The sequence below is a fragment of the Phoenix dactylifera genome, unplaced genomic scaffold (genome assembly GCF_009389715.1).
Source record: "Phoenix dactylifera cultivar Barhee BC4 unplaced genomic scaffold, palm_55x_up_171113_PBpolish2nd_filt_p 000381F, whole genome shotgun sequence".
NCBI lineage: Eukaryota > Viridiplantae > Streptophyta > Magnoliopsida > Arecales > Arecaceae > Phoenix > Phoenix dactylifera.
Window position 1 is genome coordinate 465,666 of NW_024067828.1, and position 22,476 is coordinate 488,141.

At 43.8% G+C, this 22,476-nt stretch overlaps 1 protein-coding gene across 2 annotated transcripts; it reads left to right on the top strand.

The window, feature by feature from the left end:
* Nucleotides 1–780: 780 nt before the first annotated feature.
* Nucleotides 781–22,327, top strand: LOC103698487 (prolycopene isomerase, chloroplastic-like). Of its 2 annotated transcripts, XM_039118591.1 has the most exons (7): nucleotides 781–802; nucleotides 18,379–18,666; nucleotides 19,895–20,086; nucleotides 20,208–20,366; nucleotides 20,876–21,112; nucleotides 21,579–21,920; nucleotides 22,043–22,327. In XM_039118591.1, exons 2-6 carry the CDS (start codon nucleotides 18,394–18,396, stop codon nucleotides 21,891–21,893), a joined length of 1,176 nt encoding a protein of 391 aa, XP_038974519.1. In that variant the 5' UTR covers nucleotides 781–802; nucleotides 18,379–18,393; the 3' UTR covers nucleotides 21,894–21,920; nucleotides 22,043–22,327. The 2 variants fall into 2 exon arrangements, with proteins under 2 accessions (XP_038974519.1, XP_038974518.1); XM_039118590.1 differs by lacking the exon at nucleotides 781–802 and having other exon boundaries at nucleotides 18,372–18,666; nucleotides 21,579–21,901; nucleotides 22,043–22,324.
* Nucleotides 22,328–22,476: the final 149 nt, after the last annotated feature.

Genomic DNA, 22,476 nt, shown 5'->3' on the forward strand with positions numbered 1-22,476 from the left:
AGTTAAGCAGAGAAGATAAAGTGCCATCTTGTATATATCTAGCAGTCCTTTCTAGAATTCTGGACTGTAAGACTTTAAATGATCCAAATAATGAAAAAATAATTTATGCATATATAGGCATAACCATAAAATATTGGACATTTGGACTTTCAGAAAAATTTGGGAGCTAGCCATTCATAGCTAGCTCATCTCGTAGAATGTATGAGTATGAACCGTAGTAGCTATACATCCTAAATTCTTAAAGTGAGATTAAAACAGAGCATATTGTGATATATTGTAGTATATATTAATACTGTGCAAGTGTAAGTATTACTTAATTTCAAACCCACTTGTCTATGTTTTGATGATTTGTGCTTAATTTATTAGTTTTGGACTAATCAACAAATAGGATGAAGTAACAGCTTTGACCAAAGTAAACTAATACCTATGATATGTTCGCTAATCAATTATCAGCTTCTTGCCAATTCTGAGCATTGTTTCTTCTTTTTTAAATAATTTTACAAACTAGCATGGAAGGCTTGCCATTGTTCATTCAGTAAAATTATTTATCCAATGAACTTGCCTTCCAATGAAAGAAGATAAGTTTATGATTTAGAAAGTATGCTTTAATTTTTTTTCTCGAATGAAGCTTCCCTATGATAAATTTCTGGTGATAAGTTTTGCTTAATCATACTTGAACTCCTATAGTTTTACTCTTGTAACATTATGTCTTTAGCATGCACTAATTTCTTCTTAAGTGATTTCTTACAGACCTTGAGAAGTATGTAGGTCTTGAGCTGTCCGTGAGTGGAAAAAGCTTCTTGTGAGTATGAAAGGAGCCTTTTGAATATATTATTTTCCTTTCCCTAACTGAATCTCTATTTATTTCTCATGGAGTTGTGACTTCTACCTTATCTCTCTTAAACTTTTCTTTTTGATTATTTGAGCTCCATAGCTCCCAAATGAATTGATATGCTAAGTTTTAACGTACATATATTTTATGTGTATCATATCTTCACAAATGATGTTAATTTCTGTCATGCCTCGAACCCGCCACTCGAGTCCGGCCACGTGACATGGCCGCACACTCCCTAGGGCAGGGGCCCTAGGAAATATGCTAGGACAGATGAACAATATCCACATAAATACCAACAAATAAAATCAAATCAATCCAATAAAACCACTAACCTCAAATAATCAACTAGTTTAATTACAAAGTTTCAGATGTCCATCGATATCAGCAAAATAAAGGAGATAACTAGCTAACTAACTACTAGTTGTGCAAACTCAACGTCCCTCCTACCCGAAAACTATTATTTTGTGACTGAAAAAAATACAAAGAAGAATATGAGCTTTTCCAGCCCAGTAAGAATTCGAATCGCTACACCATAAGTAATAAGAAAATAATCAATGAATAATATTGGATAAAATGAATACTATATTATTACTCGGAAAGCTCATACAAATAACATGCACATAAGCCCATCTTATCAAAAAAGCATATATATATATATATACATATATATATCTCAAATTTAACCAACAATTTTTATGTCATGCCATTCGTTTCTCATTAACTTGATTTTCAATTTCATAGCAATATTTTTTGGTTTTGGGCAAACCAAGATCATGACCCAGTCCAAGACTGCTAAACAAAATCGTTCGTGTAAATCCGTGGAGCAAGGTCTGCCATATCGACCGTATCGACGTACCGTTGGCACCGGTACCGGTTTGGCACCGGTTTCAACCAGGTGCCGAATCACCAAGAAAAATCGATGGAGCGGACGCCGCGCCAAGGAAAAAAAAAGCCAACGTGCGACACGCCACAGAGGTCGCGTTAAATGACCCACGTAGGCATCCCCGCGGGGTAGCGTGCCACACGGGGCGCGGTCCTAGCGCGGGTATCGCGTGCGGACTTTTTTTTCTTTTTTTCCTTTTCTTGTCCTTCTCTTCCTCCTTCCCGAACCTTCTCTCCTTCTCCCTTCTCCGCTCTCCTCCTTTCTTCTCCTCTCTTGCCCCTTTCTCCTGCGAGCAAGAAGAAATAAGGAACTGATCAGGAGGGGGTAATCCGCGAACTGCGAACCGGTACTTTTTTCTCTTCTTCTCCTCTCTCTTCTTCTTCCTTTCTTTCTTCCTCTTTCTTCCTCTTCTCCTCTTCTTTCTCTCTTTCCTCTTCTTCTCCCTACGAGTGCGAACCATTTTCAAAGGCTGTACGTACCGGTCACGGGCCGGCACTGGTACGGTACGGGCTGAACCGGTCCGTACCTTGCCGTGGGAGGCTATCCCATGCATAAACTCTGGAGGCTATTCACGTGTAAGCCCGTAGAGCTATCCTACGCATAAGCTCGTGGAGGCTATCTCATGACGAGGTTGGTTCAATTATATTTTATCCGTCTGATTTACATTTTACTCTTGTCAAATAGTTTTTCACTTACACAGTGCATTCTCTCAAATTCAAGATATCTTTTCCACATACATCACACACCAAACCAAATCTATCGATGTAAATATCTCGATGCAAATCTTACGCTTTAAATCTTATGATGCAAATCCAACGTACAAATCAATAAACATGTATAATATTTATATTGTGACCAAGTATAGAGATTCTTACCTCTATTGAAGATCGATTAAACATAGCAATCACTGACCTACTTCACGATCTACGAGCTGGGGTGTAGAGTACCCTGATCAGAACTTCTTCTGCAGATGACTCTCCTCCTACAAAATCAAACTCATTATTACAAAAATCAAACAACTAGTAACCTAACTCGCGTCCACCAAGGTCTATCTCTAGGTCCCTCAAATCCCTTCTACCACTTACTCGGATCAACTCATGAAATAAGAATCAGACAGAGTACAGTAACATAATAGATATATGATGATAAGTCCAGTGTGCTCGGCAAGGATCAAGGTGAGGGCCAACACACTGCACAACAACAAGCAAGATTCAAGATCCCTTTTTACCAAGGGTCGACCAGATGTTCATTGAGGAGCCCAAGACCCTCCTATAGGGCTCATAAGACAAGGAGAGGGAGAAGAAATCAAAGAAAGAGAAACAGGGAGATTAGAGAAGGGATTGGCTTTCTCTCAACTTTTCTTTTCTTTCTTCTACTAAGACCTAAATCCTCAACCTTATGAACAAATGAAGGAGGACTTGGCTGATCAGGGCGGTTTGATAAGGCGGCAGTCGAGGCGGCGACGGGTGGTGGAGAGCGGCGGTGTTGGCCGAGGAAAGGGATGTTTTCTGCCAAAATAGAGAAAGAAAGGGAGAGGGCAGCGCCCCCAGCTGCCTTGGTGGCAACCCCCATGGCCCAAGGGAGCTTCGACGGGGGAAGAGGACTCATTGACAAGGGGGAGGAGGTGTTCTTCGGCTGGCGGTGGCGATTTCCGGCGTATCCCGATGAGAGAGGAGATAGTTCTCGGAATAGAGGAGGAAAGCAACCAAGATCTAAAGAGAGAAGGAAGAGGTTTTGGGTGGTGACGTCGATCGGGGTGGCATGCTGGCCACCAGGGAGGAAGGAGGGAGTAGGGGTGGCAAAATATGACCCGACCCGCCAACCCGATCCGTGTTCGACCCGCCATAAACAGGTTTGGGTTTGGCCTAAACAGGTTCGGATCGTAAACAGGTCGACCCATTTAACCTGTTTATTAATTGGATCGGATACGGGTTTAAATGTCTGATCCGTTTAAACCGTTTAACCCGTTTAACTGTTGGACAGGTTAAACGGGTTAAACGGGTTAAACATGTTAAACAGTCTAAACAGGTTAAACAGGTCTAAACAGGTCGGGTCGGGTTGGATAAACAGGTTACCTGTTTATTAAACAGTTAAACGGGTCGGATCGGGTTACCTGTTTAATAAACAGGTCAGATTCAGGTTTGCAATTCCTGACCCGTTTAATAAACAGGGGGGTCAGATTTATGGTTTTCTAATCCGACCTGTATTTGACCCGACCTGTTTATGCTTGACCCGACCCGATTGCCACCCTAGGAGGGAGGAGAAGGCGGGTGGTGAGTGGCGATAGATCGATCGAGGAGAAGAGGGTTTATATACAAGCCGTAGGAGAGGGATAAACTCGGACGAACAGCGGCACCGGCCGACTGTTCGCCAGTTGCAACAGTCTCCAATGGCTGGCGGCCGTTTGCACCGCTGCGCCTCCCTCGGCCACACCTCAACGGTGCCGTTTAGGCTGCTTGGAATAAGGGATCGTGATCCCCTGTTCAATCGCTTCTTTTTTTTTTCTTTTCGATGGAAGCTTGGGCTTGGCCAAGCCAAGTTAGGCCGGTTAAGTGGACCAGACCTTGATCGGGCCATCACAATTTTCCAACTACAAATGGATTAAAGTAGTTCAGTAATGATAAATTATATGAATTAACCTTTTTGGGCATAATTTATGCTTTTTTTCTCTCTCACACACACATGCATACTTGCATGCATTATGTGCACCTCATGTATGAGCACAAACATTCATCTCACCAACTTGGGAACATTTCATGCAATGAACGGAGAATGTTATCTCAAGCACAACTTTGTTATTTTGTATAGTTGCCAACAAAACTTTGGCCCTTTCAATATGAAGCAAAAAATTTATTGTTTGTTTTTTTGTGGATGCCATTGGAAGTAAAATTAAAACCTTTTAATTACATCATCATCTATGGTTGTGCCTATTAGCCACAACCATATCCAGCTGATGCGGACACCAGTGCCAGATCATCTGTCACTCAGGTCTACGGTCGTCGTAGGAGGATAGTCCAATACTCCAATCAGTTTGATTTTATTTCACTCGGGTCTATGGTCGCCGTAGGAGGATGGTCCAGCCAATTTGATTTTATTTCACTCGGGTCTATGGTCGCTGTAGGGAGGATGGTCCAGCCATGGGTGATTTTATGTTATTTGGGCTTATTAGGGTATTTTGTTATTTGACAGTCTTTAGGATTTATTTTGGTATTTTGTCATCTCTTAGGGTCTTTGTGAGTTTAGTTTCTTTTAGGGGTCTTTAGCATTTTCAGGGTCTTATAAATATGTTGGACTGTACACCGTTTAAGGTATGCTATGAATAAAATTATGATTCTTCTTTTAGCTCTGATGTGAAATCCCGAGCAGGGCTAGGTTGTGATTTCTTCTCTTTCCTTGCTGTCCAGCATCATGCATTGGTATCAGAGCTCGGCTTCACAAAAAAAAACTTTGAGTTGCTGTGGCCTTAGCTTTCTCGTGGGCTCAGGCTTCACACGAGAAAGCGTTGGCATCTCCTTCCCCAACCGAGAAACGGTCCCGATTCTTTTTCGAGCTGAAGTCCCAAACCTTGTGTGCATCCTCTCCTTCCGACGGTGCACGAGAAGGAAACAGGAACCCCTGAGGCGGTCGGCGACTGGACCGACGCCTCCTGTTTCCCGGGTTCCTGCGGTGCTCCCGATGAAAGAAGGGGAAAACCCTTCCCTAGCGGCGTCCGTCGTTCGGATCCGAGAAGAGAACACCGTTGTCCCTCCGAGCGGCCCCATCGTCCTCCAACCGCCCGCCCGCCCCACTGCCAGTTGCTGCGGAAGCCGGGTAACCACCTGCAACAACCCACAAAGAGGTACGTAATGGTTTATCGGGTCGGTTGTGCCGTTAGCCTGAATCCTTTGGGTTTGATTTAAAAAAATCTGTATCGGGCGCGTAATGGTTACCGGAGCGGGTTTGTCCCATTAACCTGAACCCTATCGGGATCTGAGTTTAAAAAAAGAAAAAAAGAAAGAAAGAAAAAAAAGATACTACTCACCTTCTTCCCCAAGACCTCCACTGCAGCGTCGCTTCTGCCTTCGTTGCATTGCTGATGCTGTGATCTGCGTGACTAACGCCGTTCTCCCCATCTTCGGTGTTGATGGAGGGACACAACCCCCTTCGCTCGCCGCCCCCGAACCCTATCCTCCTCCAAAACTCTCTCCCTCCCCTTAAAGGTTAAGCGTCCAACCCACCGCACCCAACCCTCCCTCAAAGCCTCCCCGCACACAACCTCCCTCTTTTTCTATTCATTAGGCCGTCGCCGAACTCCGCTGCCGGTTCCTTCCTCTTCTTCTCCTTTCCCCTCCTCTCCCTCTATCTTCTTCTTTGCGATCACTCATCACGGCATCTCGCCATCCCCAACTCTCCCTTCCTCTTCTCGTCTCTTTGAGGGTCGACAGTGAACTATTGCACGCCACCCACCACACTCGGTCCCACCCCCCCTCTCACGCCTTCCAATCCCACCCCCTCTCATAGGCCCATACTGCACACCCCTCTCATCAGCGCCACACCAAGCAACAAACCCCCCTTCACACCGTCACGGGCCCACCCCATAACCTCTTAGCAGGCCTGCCCTTCCCCTTTTATTTAGGCCCATCTGGCACCCCTCGCCCGCCCACTTCCATTAGGTCCATCAGCCATCCATACTTCCACCCCTTCTTTTCAATTGCAGGCCTGATAGGCCCACCACCTTACCTGGCTTTGCCCCATTCTTCTAAACCAAGGCCCAACGAGTTGCCGAGATCAGGCCTGTTGAGTTGCTGTGATCAGACCCGATTTGAGCCATTTGATGAGCCCACTTGCTGCACCGCGCTTCTGATTGTCGCCCCAGCCCAGGTCAGATCCCTATATTCAGAAAAATCTATTTATTCGTCTAAATTCAGCATCGATGAACTCTTGTGTGCTCTATTGATTTTTTCTACTGTGAATTCAACACACATCCTCAAACAACCTGAGAAACCCTTGTAGTGGCCCCTTTTGTCATTAATTGTAGGGCTGCCTAATCTTTGGAAGTTCTCGAGGCTCCATGATAACCCTGCAACACAGAAATACTGTCACTATTTACTGCAATTACTTTCTTGCATTTATTATGTATCCTCTTCTTTTTTCATTTGCTATGGATTAGCTTTCTGTTTAATTGAGCATATACATTGCGCTCTAGGCATCATTTTCATGCATTAGGTCTGTCTAGGAACTACCATGTCTTAGTATTGTAGGCCACACACAACTTTGCACACTCATTATATGCCATGTTCGTAGTGGTCGTGTTGTTCCCAGTTAGAATCCCAACTTACCATGGATCCCAACTTTGAAAAGCCTTGCTAAAGGCTGTCCAGACTTGACCACAGTGTCCACCCAGGCCAACGCCCGATTAGATTTCCTTCAGAGATTATGGGATCTAAGAAGGTAGTTCCTCCCATTTAGAAGGCTTAGAGATCGAGGACGAAATCCTAGACCATCTAGGATGTAGGCTCATGTGTGGCGCATCCAAAGGAAAACCAGCTCAAAATTCAGTTTCTGCAAGGCTGGGGTCGACTCATGGAAAGCTGGGGTCGACCCATGAAGAGCTGGGGTTGACCCTAGTGAAGGAAGGGTCGACCCATGAAGAGCTGGGGTTGACCCTAGTGAAGGAAGGGTCGACCCCAAGAAGTCATAGGGAGACGACAGAGAGCACTTCTCTGTCGATCTCAGGTGGGGTCGACCCCTAACAGTCAGGGGCCCTAACAGTCTGGGGTCGACCCCAGTGAAGGAAGGGTCGACCCCAGGAAGTCACAGGGAGACGAAAGAGTGCTGTTTTCTATCGTTTCAGGAAGGGGTCGACCCTTGGGGTCGACCCCAGTGAAGGAGGGGTCGACCCCTGTCTGTGAGGGGGTCGACCCCTGATCTGCAGGGGTCGACTCCAACGCCGTGCCAGGCGTGCCATTCAATCAATGATGGGAATTTTTGATCTTTGACTGGCTTAGGGACTTCATGATTTATGTTCCTAAGGGTCTAAGTCATTCTTGGGCTAGGTTTAGACTCAATGGAAGAGAGCATATAAGTCATGGACTTGGGTTGAGTGCTTTCTAATGTGGCTTAGGGGGAGATTGAGTTGGCTTGGGATTAGACTAAAATTGAGAGCCTATATAAAGGCTTGATGTAATCAGTTTTAGGGTTATCACTTGTATTATTTCCTGAAGAAATAAGAGCCGCCAGAAAACTTTCTCCCACGTTCTCTCCTCTTCCTCTTCTTCTCCACGAAAACCCTAGTTTGTGATTGTGATTCTTCATCTCTTCTTCCTTCTTTCCCCACGCGGCCTGGCGTCCTAGGGGACATCCTAGGTTAGCGGATATCAGGGATCCACATGCTTCCCCACAGCGCCAACAATTGGTATCAGAGCCAGGTTTTGGCGTAGGAAAGAAGAAACGAAGGAAAGACATCAAGAGGAAAGCAGTCCGCTTATCTCCCTTCAAGGTGATTTCTCAAATCAGATTTGTGTTTATTTGTGATTGTGGTCTGGCCAACCATGAACAATAATATGAAGGTGGAGTTTGAGAAGTTTAATGAAAGGAAAGCTTCTCTATGTGGAAGGTCCGGGTGGAGGATCTCTTGGTGCAGAACTATCTGGATTCGGTCTTGGAGGACAGGCCGGAGGGTATGACAGAGAAGGAATGGTTTTCTTTGGAGAAAAGGGCTTGCGCTGCCATCAGAGGATGCTTAGCGGATTCAGCCTTGTACAGCGTCCTAGAGGAGAAGACACCCAAGGGATTATGGACAAAGTTGCATACCATGTATATGGGGAAGAATATGTGCAACAAGTTGATGTTGAAGAAACAATTGTACAGCCTTCGGATGCATGAAGGTGGAGATATTGTTCTTCATATTCAGAGGTTTGACCAGGTTTGCAATGACTTGCAGACCCTTGGGGTGAAGATGGAAGAGGAGAATAGATCTCTACTCTTGCTTTGCTCGCTGCCTGGTTCTTATGATCCTTTGGTTACTACTTTGCTGTATGGGAAGGAGACGCTGAATTATGAAGACATAATTTCTGTGCTAAGGTCCAATGAGCAAAGAGAAAGATTGATAAAGGATGGAGTTCCTCAGGAAGGTCTTACTGTCGGAGAGAGGCCTGGGAGAGGGAAGGAATGGAGCAAGCAAAGGGGACAATCAAAGTCCAAGAAGGGCAAGAAAGAGTTCAGATGCTATAAGTGCAATGAAGCAGGACACTTGAAGCAGAATTGTCCGCTTTGGAAGAAGCTTCAGGGAGAGAAGAATGGCAAGGATTCAGTTAGTGCCGTGGCTGATCTCAAGGTGGAGGATGACCTTTTGGTAGTTTCAGATGATCACAGGAACAACACGAATATCTGGACAATGGATTCAGCTTGCTCTCATCACTACACACCAAATCGGTCTTGGTTTGCTACATACACCAAAATCGATGAGGGGAGTGTGACATTAGGAGATGATCATCCTTGCAAGGTGGCTGGCATTGGGACCATCAAGGTGAGGATGTTTGATGGGATGGTGCGGACTTTTACCAATGTAAAGCACGTCCCGAATCTGAAAAAGAATCTAGTGTCACTTGGCTACTTGGAGAAGAATGGTTACAACTTTAGTTGCCGTTCCAGGAGTGGTATTTTGAATATATCCACATGAGCCATAGTTGTGATGAAGGGGAGGAGGTTGGAGAATAATTTGTACAGAATGGAAGGGTCCGTGTGTGTGGGGGATCCGAAACAGCAGCAGTGGCACAGGGCCAGCAGGAAGCATATTGTTTGTGGCATTACCGCTTGGGTCACATGGGAGATCGTGGTATGAAGATGCTGAGCAAAGATGGACTGATATCAGATCTGGATGGAGGAGTTCCAGAGGTGTGTGAGCCTTGCCAGTTAGGGAAGCAACACAGGGTGAAGTTTTCTACCAGTACTACACGCAGCGGTGGTCCCCTGGAGCTAGTGCACACGGATGTTTGGGGACCGGCCCCGGTTATAGCCAGGAATGGGGCAAGATATTTTCTAACTCTTATTGATGACTTTTCAAGAAGAGTTTGGTTGTACTTCTTGAGGAAAAAGTCAGAGGTCTTCTCTAAGTAAGGAGTTTCTGAAATTTTGCGAAGATTGTGGGACCAAGAGGCAATTTTCAGTGAGGAAGACTCCTCAACAGAATGGGGTGGCCGAAAGGATAAACAGGACTCTCATGGAAAAAGCTAGATGTATGAGATTGCAGGCAGGGCTTCCCAAGGTGTTTTGGGTGGACACAGTAGACATAGCCTGCTACTTGGTGAATTGATCTCCTCATACAAAGCTAGATGGAAGGGTTCCAGAGAAGCTATGGTCTGGAAAGGTGGAGGTTGGCCATCTTAGAGTATTTGGGTGGACGGCATTTGTGCACATTGATCCCAGTGAGCGGAGCAAGTTGGATGCCAAGTCACGAAAGATGGTGTTCATAGGATATCCGCGTGGAGTCAAGGGTTATCGGCTGTGGGATCCCTTGGAGAAGAAGACTACTATCAGTAGGGATGTGGTCTTTGATGAGAATTGAGTCCTAAAGATGCAAAGGGTGAAAGAAGAGGGGGGAGAACCAACAAGACAGGGTTGGACAACTAACTTCTTATTCAGTTTTACCTTTTGCAAGTGCACCAGAAGGACATGAAATTTAGGTGGAGCACCAGTCAAAGGTGCCTCCACATGTGGAGAGGAGCGAGATGCTAACTTGGAGACGAGATGTGCAAAGGAAGGAACAATATCCCAGCAGAAGCATCGGAGTCACACTGCACAAGCCTAAGCGGATTGTGAAGCAGCCGGAGAGGTATGGTTTTGGCGAAACCATGTCTTATGCATTGGTTGTTGTGATGGAGACCCGGAGACCTATGAGGAGGCACTGGCACGCTAGGATAGCGATAGGTGGGTCCAAGCTATGGCAGAGAAGATGCAGTCTCTTCAGAAAAATTAGACTTGGCGGTTGGTGCAGTTGCCAAGTGGAAAGAAACCCATTGGAAGCAAGTGGGTGTTCTAATGCAAAGGACTTTCAGATAGAGAAGGCATCAGATACAAGGCCAGGTTAGTGGCTAAGGGATACTCCCAGAAGGAGGGCATTGATTATAATGAAGTATTCTCCCCAGTTGTTCGACATACTTCTATTCAGATGCTGTTGAGCATTGTTGCCATTCAGAATTTGGAGTTGGAGCAAATGGATGTTAAAACAGCTTTCCTCCATGAAAATTTGGAGGAGAAGATTTATATGGAGCAGCCAAAGGGGTTTGGTGAGCCAGGGTCAGAAGGAAAGGTTTGTTTGCTGCAGAGATCACTCTATGGGTTGAAGCAATCATCAAGGCAATGGTACTTGCGGTTCGACACATATGTGAGGAGCATTGGCATGACCAGATGTGAGTATGACCCTTGTGTCTATGTGAAGACTCTTGAGGATGAGTCTAGATTATATCTACTCTTGTATGTAGATGACATGCTGATTGCTTGCAAGAGTAGAGGAATTGTGAAAGACTTAAAGGTAGCCTTATCTCGGAAATTTAAGATGAAGGATTTGGGTCCAGCCACGAAGATTCTAGGCATGGAGATTCTCAGGGATGGAACCAAGAAGGTGCTGCATTTATCTCAGGGAGGTTACATCAGAAAGGTATTGCGGAGATATGGCATGGATGGAGCGAAACCGGCGGCATTACCAATAGTCGGTCATGTCAGTTTTTCGAAGACAATGTCACCACAGACTGAGGCGGAAGCTGAGGAGATGAAGAGCATTCCATATGCTTCAGGAGTTGGGAGTTTGATGTATGCCATGGTCTGTTACCAGATCTTGCACATGCAGTTAGCCAAGTCAGCAGGTTCATGGCTAACCCTAGCAAGGAGCATTGGAGAGCACTGAAAGGTGTTTTTAGATACTTGGTGGGCACAGTTGGAGTTGGTATTTGCTATGGACAGGAAGGTAGCAAGGAGAAGAATTCCAACATGACCAAGGAGAACTAGAGCCGGATGATTGGTTTTGTGGATGCTGATTACGGAGGAGATATGGACACACGACGTTCTACCACAGGTTATGTGTTTTGTTTGAATGGAGGTCCAGTGTCATGGAGATCAAGCTTGCAACCAATCACGGCATTGTCTACAACGGAAGCAGAGTATATTGGCATCACGGAAGCTGCCAAGGAAGCTCTATGGTTGAAAGGATTGGCATTGGAAATGAGATTTGCACAGGAAGCTGTCAGGGTGCAATGTGATAGCTAGAGTGCATTATGTTTGGTTCAGAACTCGGTCTATCATGCGAGGACCAAACATATTGACATCAGATACCACAGGATTAGGGAGTTGGTGGAAGAACGTGAAGTGGAGCTAGCCAAAGTTCATACGAAGGAGAACCAGGCAGATACACTGACCAAGACTCTTCCAAGGGATGGCTTCCTTAGGTGTGTGACGCTGATGGGATTGATGGACCATGAGAAGCTTACAGAGGCTTTGGAGCGCCAAAGTGGAGATTGTAGGCTCATGTGTGGCGCATCCAAAGAAAAACCAGCTCAAAATTTAGTTTCTGCAAGGCTGGGGTCGACTCATGGAAAGTTGGGGTCGACCCATGAAGAGCTGGGGTTGACCCCAGTGAAGGAAGGGTCGACCCCAAGAAGTCATATGGAGACGACAGAGAGCACTTCTCTGTCGGTCTCAGGGTGGGTCGACCCCTAACAGTCAAGGAAGGGTCGACCTCAGGAAGTCACAGGGAGACGACAGAGAGCTGTTTTCTGTCGTCTCAGGAAGGGGTCGACCCAGTGAAGGAGGGGTCGACCCCTGTCTGTGAGGGGGTCGACCCTGAAGTATTGGGGTCGACCACTGGATCTGCAGGGGTCGACTCCAACGCCGTGCCAGGCGTGCCATTCAATCAATGATGGAAATTTTTGATCTTTGACTGGCTTAGGGACTTCATGATTTATGTTCCTAAGGGTCTAAGTCATTCTTGGGCTATGGTTTAGACTCAATGGAAGAGAGCATATAAGTCATGGACTTGGGTTGAGTGCTTTCTAATGTGGCTTAGGGGGAGATTGAGTTGGCTTGGGATTAGACTAAAATTGAGAGCCTATATAAAGGCTTGATGTAATCAGTTTTAGGGTTATCACTTGTATTATTTTCTAAAGAAATAAGAGCCGCCAGAAAACTTTCTCCCACGTTCTCTCTTCTCTTCCTCTTCTTCTCCACGAAAACCCTAGTTTGTGATTGTGATTCTTCATCTCTTCTTCCTTCTTTCCCCATGCGGCCTGACGCCCTAGGGGACGCCCTAGGTTAGCGGATATCAGGAATCCACATGCTTCCGCACAGCGCCAACATAGGATCTGTGCGACAGGGCCACCTTGACCCTAATCGCTTTCCAGGCCGCCCTCTAACCTATCCTAGTCAAAGAGGACCGGTGCCATTTCCTAATGTTGATAGGGGTTATTGCTACAATGTAGAACCTAGAGAGCCTTGTGACCATAATGAAGATGTGATGAAAGGCATCCGGGTTGAAGCTCCCACCTTTGATGGTCGCCTTGACTAAAAGTCTTCTCAGACTGGTTGCACGAAGTGGACTTCTTCGAGTGGTATAATTTGTCTGAAGAAAAGAAAGTTCGGTGTGCCAGAATGAAGCTCATCGATCGAGCTAGGTTTTTTGGCAAAACACTGAACAACTCCTAGCTAGGAGACGTCAATCCGCCATAACTGATTGGATAGAAATGAAAGAAAAACTTAAAAAAATACTTGCCTTTTAGCTACCAGGATGATCTCCTTGACCGATGGAATAACTTAAGACAAGGCACCCAATCAGCTGTTGACTATATTGCCCAATTTGATGAATACATGATGCGATGTAATGTGATTGAGGATGAGAGGATGTTCGTAAGCCGGTTCCGAAGAGGTCTCAATGATGAACTCAGGAGAGAACTTGTCCTTCGAGAAGTGTCTACGTAAGACCAGGCTTATACATTCGTACAAAATTATGAGCAGGTCTCCAAGTCCATGTTTGTGAGGTGTTCTGAGACTCGGGGCACTTCCAAGGGTACTAATTCTTCGAGGCCCAGACCTTCTGTGAGCTCCTTTACCCCTCGACCCCTTCCTATTGCCCTTATCCCATCCCCAACTCTCCCTCCCTCTTCTCGTCTCTTCGAGTGTTTCGACAGTGAAACCACTGCATGCCACCACCACACTCGGTCCCGCCCCCCTCTCACACCTTCTGATCCTGCCCCTCTCGTTAGGCCCACACTGCACACCCCTCTTATTAGGCCCACACCATGCAACAAACCCCCCTCACACTGTCACAGGCCCACCCATAACCTCTTAGCAGGCCCGCCCCTTCCCCTTTTATTCAGGCCCATCAGGCATCCCCCACCCGCCACTTCCATTAGGCCCATCAGGCCATCCATACTTCTGCCCCTTCTTTTCAATTGTAGACTCGACAGTTCCACCACCCTACCTGGCTCCGCCCCTTCTAAATCGAAGGCCCAACGAGTTGCTGAGATCAGGCTTGCTGAGTTGCTGTGATTAGATCCGATTTGAGCCATTTGACGAGCCTACTTGCTGCGACTATGCTTCTGATTGTTACCCCAGCCTAGGTTAGATCCTCCTCTTCCTAGAAAATTTATTTGTTCGTCTAAATTCAGCATCAATGAACTCTTGTGTGCTCTATTGACTTTTTTTTACTGTGCATTTAACACACACGCCCCAAACAACCTGAGACACCCTTGTAGTGGCCCCTTTTTGCTATTAATTGTAGGGCTGCTTAATCTTTGGAAGATCTTCGAGGCTCTGTGATACCCTGCAATACACGAAATACTGACACTATTTGACTGCAATTACTTTCTTGCATTTATTACGTGATCCTCTTCTTGATTTCATTTGCTATGGATTAGCTTTTCGTTTATATTGAGCATATACATTGCACTCTAGGCATCATTTTCATGCATTAGGTCTGCCTAGGAACCACACTGTCTTAGTATTGTAGGGCCATGCACAACTTTGCACCCTCATTATATGCACGTTTGTAGTGGTTGTGTTGTCTCCCTGTTAGATTCCCTACTTGCCATGGATCCCAAGATCGAAGCCTTGCTAAAGGCTGTCCAAGACTTGACCACAATGTCCACCTAGGCCGACGCACAATTAGACTCAATTGAGGCTTTCCTTCAGAGGATTATGGAATTCAAAGAAGGTAGTTCCTCCTATTTGAAGGGCCCAGAGATCGAGGACGAAATACTAGACCATCTAGGATTTGTGCGACAGGGCCACCTTAACCCTAATTCCTTCTTAGGCCGCCCTCTAACCTACCCTAGTCAAAGAGGATCGGTGCCATTCCCTAATGGCAATAGGGGTTATCGCCACAATGTAGAATCTAGAGAGCCTTGTGACCATGATGAAGATGTGATGAAAGGCATTCGGGTTGAAGCCCCACCTTTGATGGTCGCTTTGATCCAAAGGTCTTCAGACTGGTTACACGAAATGGACCATTTTTTAAGTGGTATAATTTGTTTGAAAAAAAGAAGGTCCAGTTCGTCAGAATGAAGCTCATCGGTCGAGCTAGATTTTTCTAGCAAAACACGGAACAACTTCTGGCTAGGAGACGTCAACCTGCTATAACTAACTGGATAGAAATGAAAGAAAAACTTAAGAAAAAAATACTTGTCTCTTAGCTACCAAGATGATCTCCTTGACCGATGGAATAACTTAAGGCAAGGCACCCGATCAGCTACTGACTACATTGCCCAATTTGATGAATACATGATGCGATGTAATGTGATTGAGGATGAGAGAATGGTCCTAAGCCGGTTTCGAAGAGGTCTCAATGATGAACTTAGAAGAGAACTTGTCCTTCGAGAAGTGTCCATGTTAGATCAGGCTTATACATTCGTACAAAACTATGAGCAGGTCTCCAAGTCTATGTTTGTGAGGTGCTTTGACATTTGGGGCACTTCCACGGGTACTAATTCTTCGGGGCCCATACCTTCTGTGGGCTTCTCTACCCCTCGACCTCTCCTGCTGCCCCTATCTTAAGCCGAGACACCAAAGGCAAGGGAGTCCTTGGTGAGCCTCCAAAACCAAATTTCAGAATTCAGTACTATAAATGCTAGGGTTTCGGTCACGCTGCCTCCCAATGTGCTAATAAATCTTTAGTTATTGATTAGCAAAAGCAGAGAGGTGATACAGATGACTTGGAGGAGCAAGTCTATGAACCAAACATCGATGAGGCAAGGGAGTCCTTGGTGAGCCTCCAAAACCAAATTCCAGAATTAGTGCTATAAATGCCAGGGTTCGGTCACGCTGCCTCCCAATGCGCTAATAAATCTTTAGTTATTGATTAGCAAAAGCAGAGAGGTGATACAGATGACTTGAAGGAGCAAGTCTATGAACCAAACATTGATGACATTCAGGACATTGATGAAGAGTGTGATGAAGGACCTGATATCCTAGAATGCATCCTCACTACATCTATATCATTTGCACCTTTAGAGAGAGAGAGAGTTTGACCAGTCCATCATGAGTGCAGTCAGATGTGCCCTCGCACAACCCAAAGAAACTGATGATTGAACAAGAACCTCGATTTTTCATACTTATATTAAGTGCAGAGAGAGATTGTAAGGTCGTCATCAATAGCGGGAGTTGCATTAATGCAATATCCTTCAACATCGTCTTCCGCTTGGGTTTGACTCTCGTTCCCCAGCCACAACCATATAAGGTCTCTTAGATTGACACAACTTCTATGCACATCAAAAAAAGATGTCTTGTGCCCATTCACATCCTTTCTTACAAAGACGCCATATGGTGTGATGTAATTTCGATGGATGTAGGACATCTAATTTTCGGAAGATTTTGGCTGTTCGACTTTGATGTCACCATCTATGGTCGATCCAACTCTTGTTCTTTTGTGTTCGAGGGCAAAACAATTAAACTCAATCCGTTGCAGCCCGAGGCACCTGATAAGAACAAGAAATGCGAAGTGTCAAAGGACAAGGTTCTCCACATCCTGCGTCTCGCTGAATTTGAGCGAAATGTGTTCAACGAATCTTTGGCGTCCACTCTATTTGTCCAAGAAATTCACCCCCATAATTTAGTCAACAGGTCCATAGGTAGGAGTCCATTTGAGGTAGTGCATGGTTGTAAGCTAGGAAACCTCCATATCTCTTACCCATGCCTCCCCAAGTTAGGATTCCCAAGTTTGCACATGCATTTTCACAAAATATTCATGAGTTGCATCAGAAAATTCACAAGTGCATTCATGCTAGTAATGCTCCCTATAAAATGCAAGCTGATTCCCACAGGCGTTCTAAGAAATTTCAAACTAGGGATTGTATAATGATTCGTATTCAGCCTGAGCACTTTTCTTCTGGAATCGTTAAGAAATTACAGTCTCGTAGTACTGGGCCATTCAGGGTGTTGTACAGGGTTGGCACTAATGCCTATGTCATTGACCTCCCATCTGATTTTGGTACTAGCCCAACTTTTAATGTTGAAGATTTGGTTGCTTACAAGGGCCTACCGACAATCTTCGATGACCCTTTTGCTGAGCCCCCTCCTGAGCCTGATGATTCCCCTATTACTGATCCCATACCAGCTTCGATTCCTTTACCTCTCCACCGAGCACAAAAAGAGCATGTTGATGCTATTTTAGACGATTAGATAGTTTTTACCAGTGATGGAGGCATCCAGTGCTTCTTGGTTTGTTGGCGAGGATGACCAGAGTTCGACTCTATTTGGATCATGTGTGAGAAGTTTCAACGGGTTAACCCGGACCTATTGGAGTTCTACCAGAGCTACACCGAGTTGCGCTCGTCAAGGTCGATTTCTTTCCACCTGGGGAGAGCTGGTGTGGACATCAGTGCCAAGTCATCCGTCACTCGGGGTCTATGGTCGCCGCAGGAGGATGGTCCAACCAGTTTGATTTCATTTCACTCGGGTCTACGGTCGCCACAGGAGGATGGTCCAACCAATTTGATTTTATTTTGGGGTGATTTTATGTTATTTGGACTTATTAGGGTATTTTGTTATTTGACAGCCTTTAGGGCTTATTTTGGTATTTTGTCATCTCTAAGGGTTTTTGTGAGATTAGTTTCTTTTAAGGATTTTTTGCATTTTCTGGGTCTTATAAATATGTTGGACCGTACACCGTTTAGGGTATGCTATGAATGAAATTGTAATTCTTTTCTTTTAGCTCTGGTGAGAGACCCTTAGCAGGGCTAGGTGCGAAGCCTAGTTCTTTTTCTCCTTCCTCCTCTCTCAGTCTCTATTTTTTCTTCTCTCTTCTCTTCCCCTGCTGTTCGGCATCACCAGCTGCATTCATCAAATAAGTAAAATTCTAGATGGTTGCACATAAATACATAAATTGTACATTTTTATGTAAATGCATACATAAGCAACTTCATCCATACAATGCATGTACATATGCACGCATGTATGTGTATTGTATGTGTTTGAGTATCTGTTCTTGTGCGAGCACGTGTATATCATATATCTGTATATCCTTTTGTTTTATCTGTCATATTAATTGCCTGCTTAAGAATGATGATAGAACTGCATGAATCAAGTTTTGTTAATTTGTCTCAACATGCTTTTGTTACTTGAATGCCAATAATTATGTTTTCCAACAAATTTTGTTTCATCATACATATTTCAAATAAGAAATGGAATTAGTCAACAGGATGTGGTTCTGCCAATGTCGGCTGCTGCAACAGCTCTTCCTCCTCTTTCTATTCGAGGGGATTGGGGTGTTCTCTCGACAGCAGCAGCTAGATATGCTCCATCTTTATTGAAATCATTTATCCAAATAGGACCTCAAGGAGCTCTAGGTGCTACTAAGCTGTTGAGACCCTTCTCAGAGATTATTGATTCACTGGAGCTGAAAAACCCTTTTATTCGTAATTGGGTGGACCTGTTGTGCTTTCTACTTGCAGGGGTCAAATCTAATGGGACACTCACGGCGGAAATGGTAAACTCAATTCTTCAGTTATTATCTATGGTCTTTCAGAACCTATGTGCTGATTTTTCCCCCAATTTTTCCTTCATTAACAGTAAGATTGTCATGCAAAAACCTTGGCTTTTCTCAAAACTTCATAGGATCTAACATGATTGTAATATGAGGCCTACTTAACCTCTATTAAGAGTGATGTGGGGACAGGAAAGATGATAGTGAAAGATTCCAGAAGTGATAATGCCAAGGAAGCTCCCAATTTTTCAGTTATAGCCTTCAACATTCTAAATGAAAGTAGTGGCTGTATGTTAACTACTATATGATGGATAAGTTCAAAAATGGACAAGGCAATAAAATCTGATTGAGTTATTGCAAAAATTTGTAGCAATAAAAAATGTTGTTGGAGATCAGTTGAGGATTGAAAACTGCTGTCACTGGCCAGGGTCCGGCATAGGAAACCCTTGCACACCCCAATTTTAGCAAACCAGGCTGAGTTGTCCTGTATCATGTTGTATTGAGGCGTTCTGCCCCGAATCATTCTGTATCAAGTCATATTTAACTTGCACTGCTTGGTAAACCTTTTTCTTTATTGTTTTGCTCATTCGTACTGAAAACAACTAACGCTGTTTCAGCCTCCTATTGAGGTATGTATCTTATCAGCTGGTGACTGGTATGAGTCTGTACTTCAATGTTTAAATCCTTAGTCTGTAGTATGTGGAAGCAAGTCTGGATGTGGTTGTGACTGAGTGGGGTGGGTGTACCATTCCTAGAAGAATATGGTAGCTAGTAGTATAAATTACATGTCACTAGCAAACAATTAGCAAAACAAAGGCATGAACTATTGACTTTTGAAATCACACATATCTAGAACAACTTTATGGAAGTTTGATTATGTTTACTATATTGTGTTATATTGAACTCAATTAGTGTTGACATATGGGTGATAACTAGACAGTTTCTTTTTTGTAAAAAAGATGTTGATTAAAATTTGGTTTTCTTCAGTTCTAAAAACAATCATCAGGTAAGATTAGAGTGTCCAAATAATATAAGCCAAGTTATTATCAATCAATATTATTTATTTCTTTATTTATTTGTTATTTACATGTTGATATCTACTGGTTTTTGACTCCAGAAGGCCCTTTATCTTATATAATCATGATTGCTAGCCATGTTATGCGTTTGCATTTTACTTTTTATTTGTAGACTCATGCTTTTTATTTTCATTGTACTCCGTTGCACTTCTCAGGTTTATATGTTTGCAGAATGGTATAAACCAGGGTGCTTGCTTGAATATCCTCTTCATGGAAGTGGGGCAGTAGTAGATGCTCTTGTGCGAGGAATGCAAAAATTTGGTGGAAGGCTTGCATTGGGTACTCATGTTGAAAATATTCTGGTTGAAAATGGTCGAGCTATTGGCGTCAAGTTAAGGAGTGGACAGGTAAGTGTTCGTCATATATGTTTCCCTTAATTGTCTGCACCTAGGCTTTTCATTTGGGTTTTATGCAATTTCTGGGAATGGTAGCTGCTGACTAGTTCATTGGGTTTGATCTTTTATGTAGATTGTACGTGCCAAGAAAGCTGTTGTAAGCAATGCATCTATGTGGGACACTTTGAATTTGCTACCAGCAGATGCCATCCCAAAATCTTACCAAACTAAAGTTAAAGAAACCCCACAATGTGAATCATTTATGCATCTCCACTTGGGTTTTGATTCACAGGTCAGCTGAAATTCCTTTCCTTTGTGTTTGAAACTACATTATGCATAAGTAAGTGATTTTTTTCCATTTCTGAGTATTTTACTGGAGAAGCAAAAATTGATGCAATTTCTTCGTAGAGGATGACTGACCCAAATAGTCTTTTCGATTCACCATTGTACAGCAAAGTACTAGCCAACTAATGCTACTTGATAGCATTTTCCATCGTGTCTTAACATTGAAATAAAAAGCTAGTTGTCTTTTTAATAAGATAATCTCCTTACCAAAATTTTCTGAAAAATAAAAGAGCAAATTTGATGGGTCATTAGATGGCATTTCTGTTCCCTGCAAAAGTTCACAAAGATTGTGTTTCAACTTTCAATGCTGGACATCCTTCTTGCTATCCATTTAACAAAGAGCTTCTGTTCCCCTCTGCAAGAGATTTACACAATTGAATACGTCTTTTTAACTTTTCTGCATCTTTGGCTTTATTTGGTTCTCCTGCAAAGCAACTAATCACATGTAGTTGACAGGACATCCTGGAAGGCCTGGGAATCCATCACATAGTTGTTAATGATTGGAGCAGGGGTGTAGATGCTGATCAGAATGTTGTCTTAATTTCTGTACCTAGTGTGCTCGGTAAAGACTTGGCACCCCCGGGGAAACATGTTTTGCATGCTTATACTCCAGGAACAGAACCATTTGGCTTGTGGGAAGGGCTTGATCGTAGAAGTGCAGAGTATCGAGGACTCAAAGCAGAACGATCAGAGGTATAGATATTTGATCCTAGATCATTACTTCATTTTTCTGTTACTTCTATAATCACTTTAAGGTCAAGAAGTATTAGAATTTTCTAAACCACTCAAATAGCTGACCTTGAAGGCATTGTATTTCTGTCTGTCATTATGTTTTTTAATCTGTTTGTTCTGTTTATAGGTAACACATTTATAGCTGTAAAAAGCCTGACAGTTGAGTTTAATTTGTTACTCATCCCTTCGACTTCCTATAGCATAAGCTTCCTTGCCAACTTCACATACTTTGATGGTGATTCTTTACTTGCAAGATGAATTTCACTAGATTAGGTAAACAGGGAAGTTTAAGGTTTCCATGGTTGACTTGAGACATAAACTGCTTTAGAACTTTTGTGACTGATCTTCTTGTTTAAAATATTTAGTCCAGCTGAAATCAATCCATCTTCTTTGTTTCCTTAAGCTGTGAATGGTTTTTTGGTCTCAGGTAATGTGGAGAGCTGTTGAACGTGCTCTGGGTCCTGGATTTAGTCGTGAAAATTGTGATGTGAAATTGGTAGGAACGCCACTTACTCACCAGAGGTTCCTTAGAAGGAATAGAGGAACATATGGCCCAGCTATAAAAGCTGGAGAAGCCACGTTTCCTGGTCATTCAACACCCATCCCACAGCTCTTTTGTTGCGGCGATTCAACTTTTCCAGGAATTGGAGTTCCAGCAGTGGCAGCTAGTGGCGCTATAGTTGCCAATTCTTTGGTATCTGTTTCGCAACACTCTGAGCTTCTTGATGCTGTTGGAATTTGATTGCCATGGTCAGCATACAGCTTCTTTGTATGTTATTAATGTCTGTTCCTTTTGATATACTTCTCCCAAGCACTTTTAATAAATTCTTTTATTTTTCAAATAATCTCTACTGCTTTGCATGCTAAGCTATCTAAGATTTCTGACTGTAGTGGTGCGTCATGGACAACAGCAGACATAAAGCCAGTTTGTAGAGGTTCATGATTGACAGCACTTGAAATTGGTGACTTGGTAATGGCAATGTAAATTTCTAAGGAGAGGCTGCAAAAAACCCTGTGGCGGCTTTTGAACTTCTGTATTATATGTGCAATTTGTTTGGACAACAGACTGGTTATATCAAAAAATACACATCACAAACACTGTACCATGAATTCTCAAAAACATTGTATGTTGGAGATACTATGATCTACTAATGCAAGTTCAGATTGCCCTGACTCTCTTGTCAATCTAGGTGAGAGTGTGCAATGAGAATTTGTGCCATGGAGTGTTCTATAACCATAACTAATGATCTTGGTCCTACCTATGCAGACAAGGTCTATGGATCATATTTCATTGACCATTCCCTTTATTCTTTCAACGCCTTTCT

Excerpts from the sequence above, each read along its gene's own strand:
- LOC103698487 (XM_039118591.1), top strand. The coding sequence starts at position 18,394 with ATGTCGGCTGCTGCAACAGCTCTTCCTCCTCTTTCTATTCGAGGGGAT. Across the intron at positions 18,667-19,894 it reads GGACACTCACGGCGGAAATG|GTTTATATGTTTGCAGAATG; the intron begins GTAAACTCAATT and ends TGCACTTCTCAG. Across the intron at positions 21,113-21,578 it reads TCAAAGCAGAACGATCAGAG|GTAATGTGGAGAGCTGTTGA; the intron begins GTATAGATATTT and ends TTTTGGTCTCAG.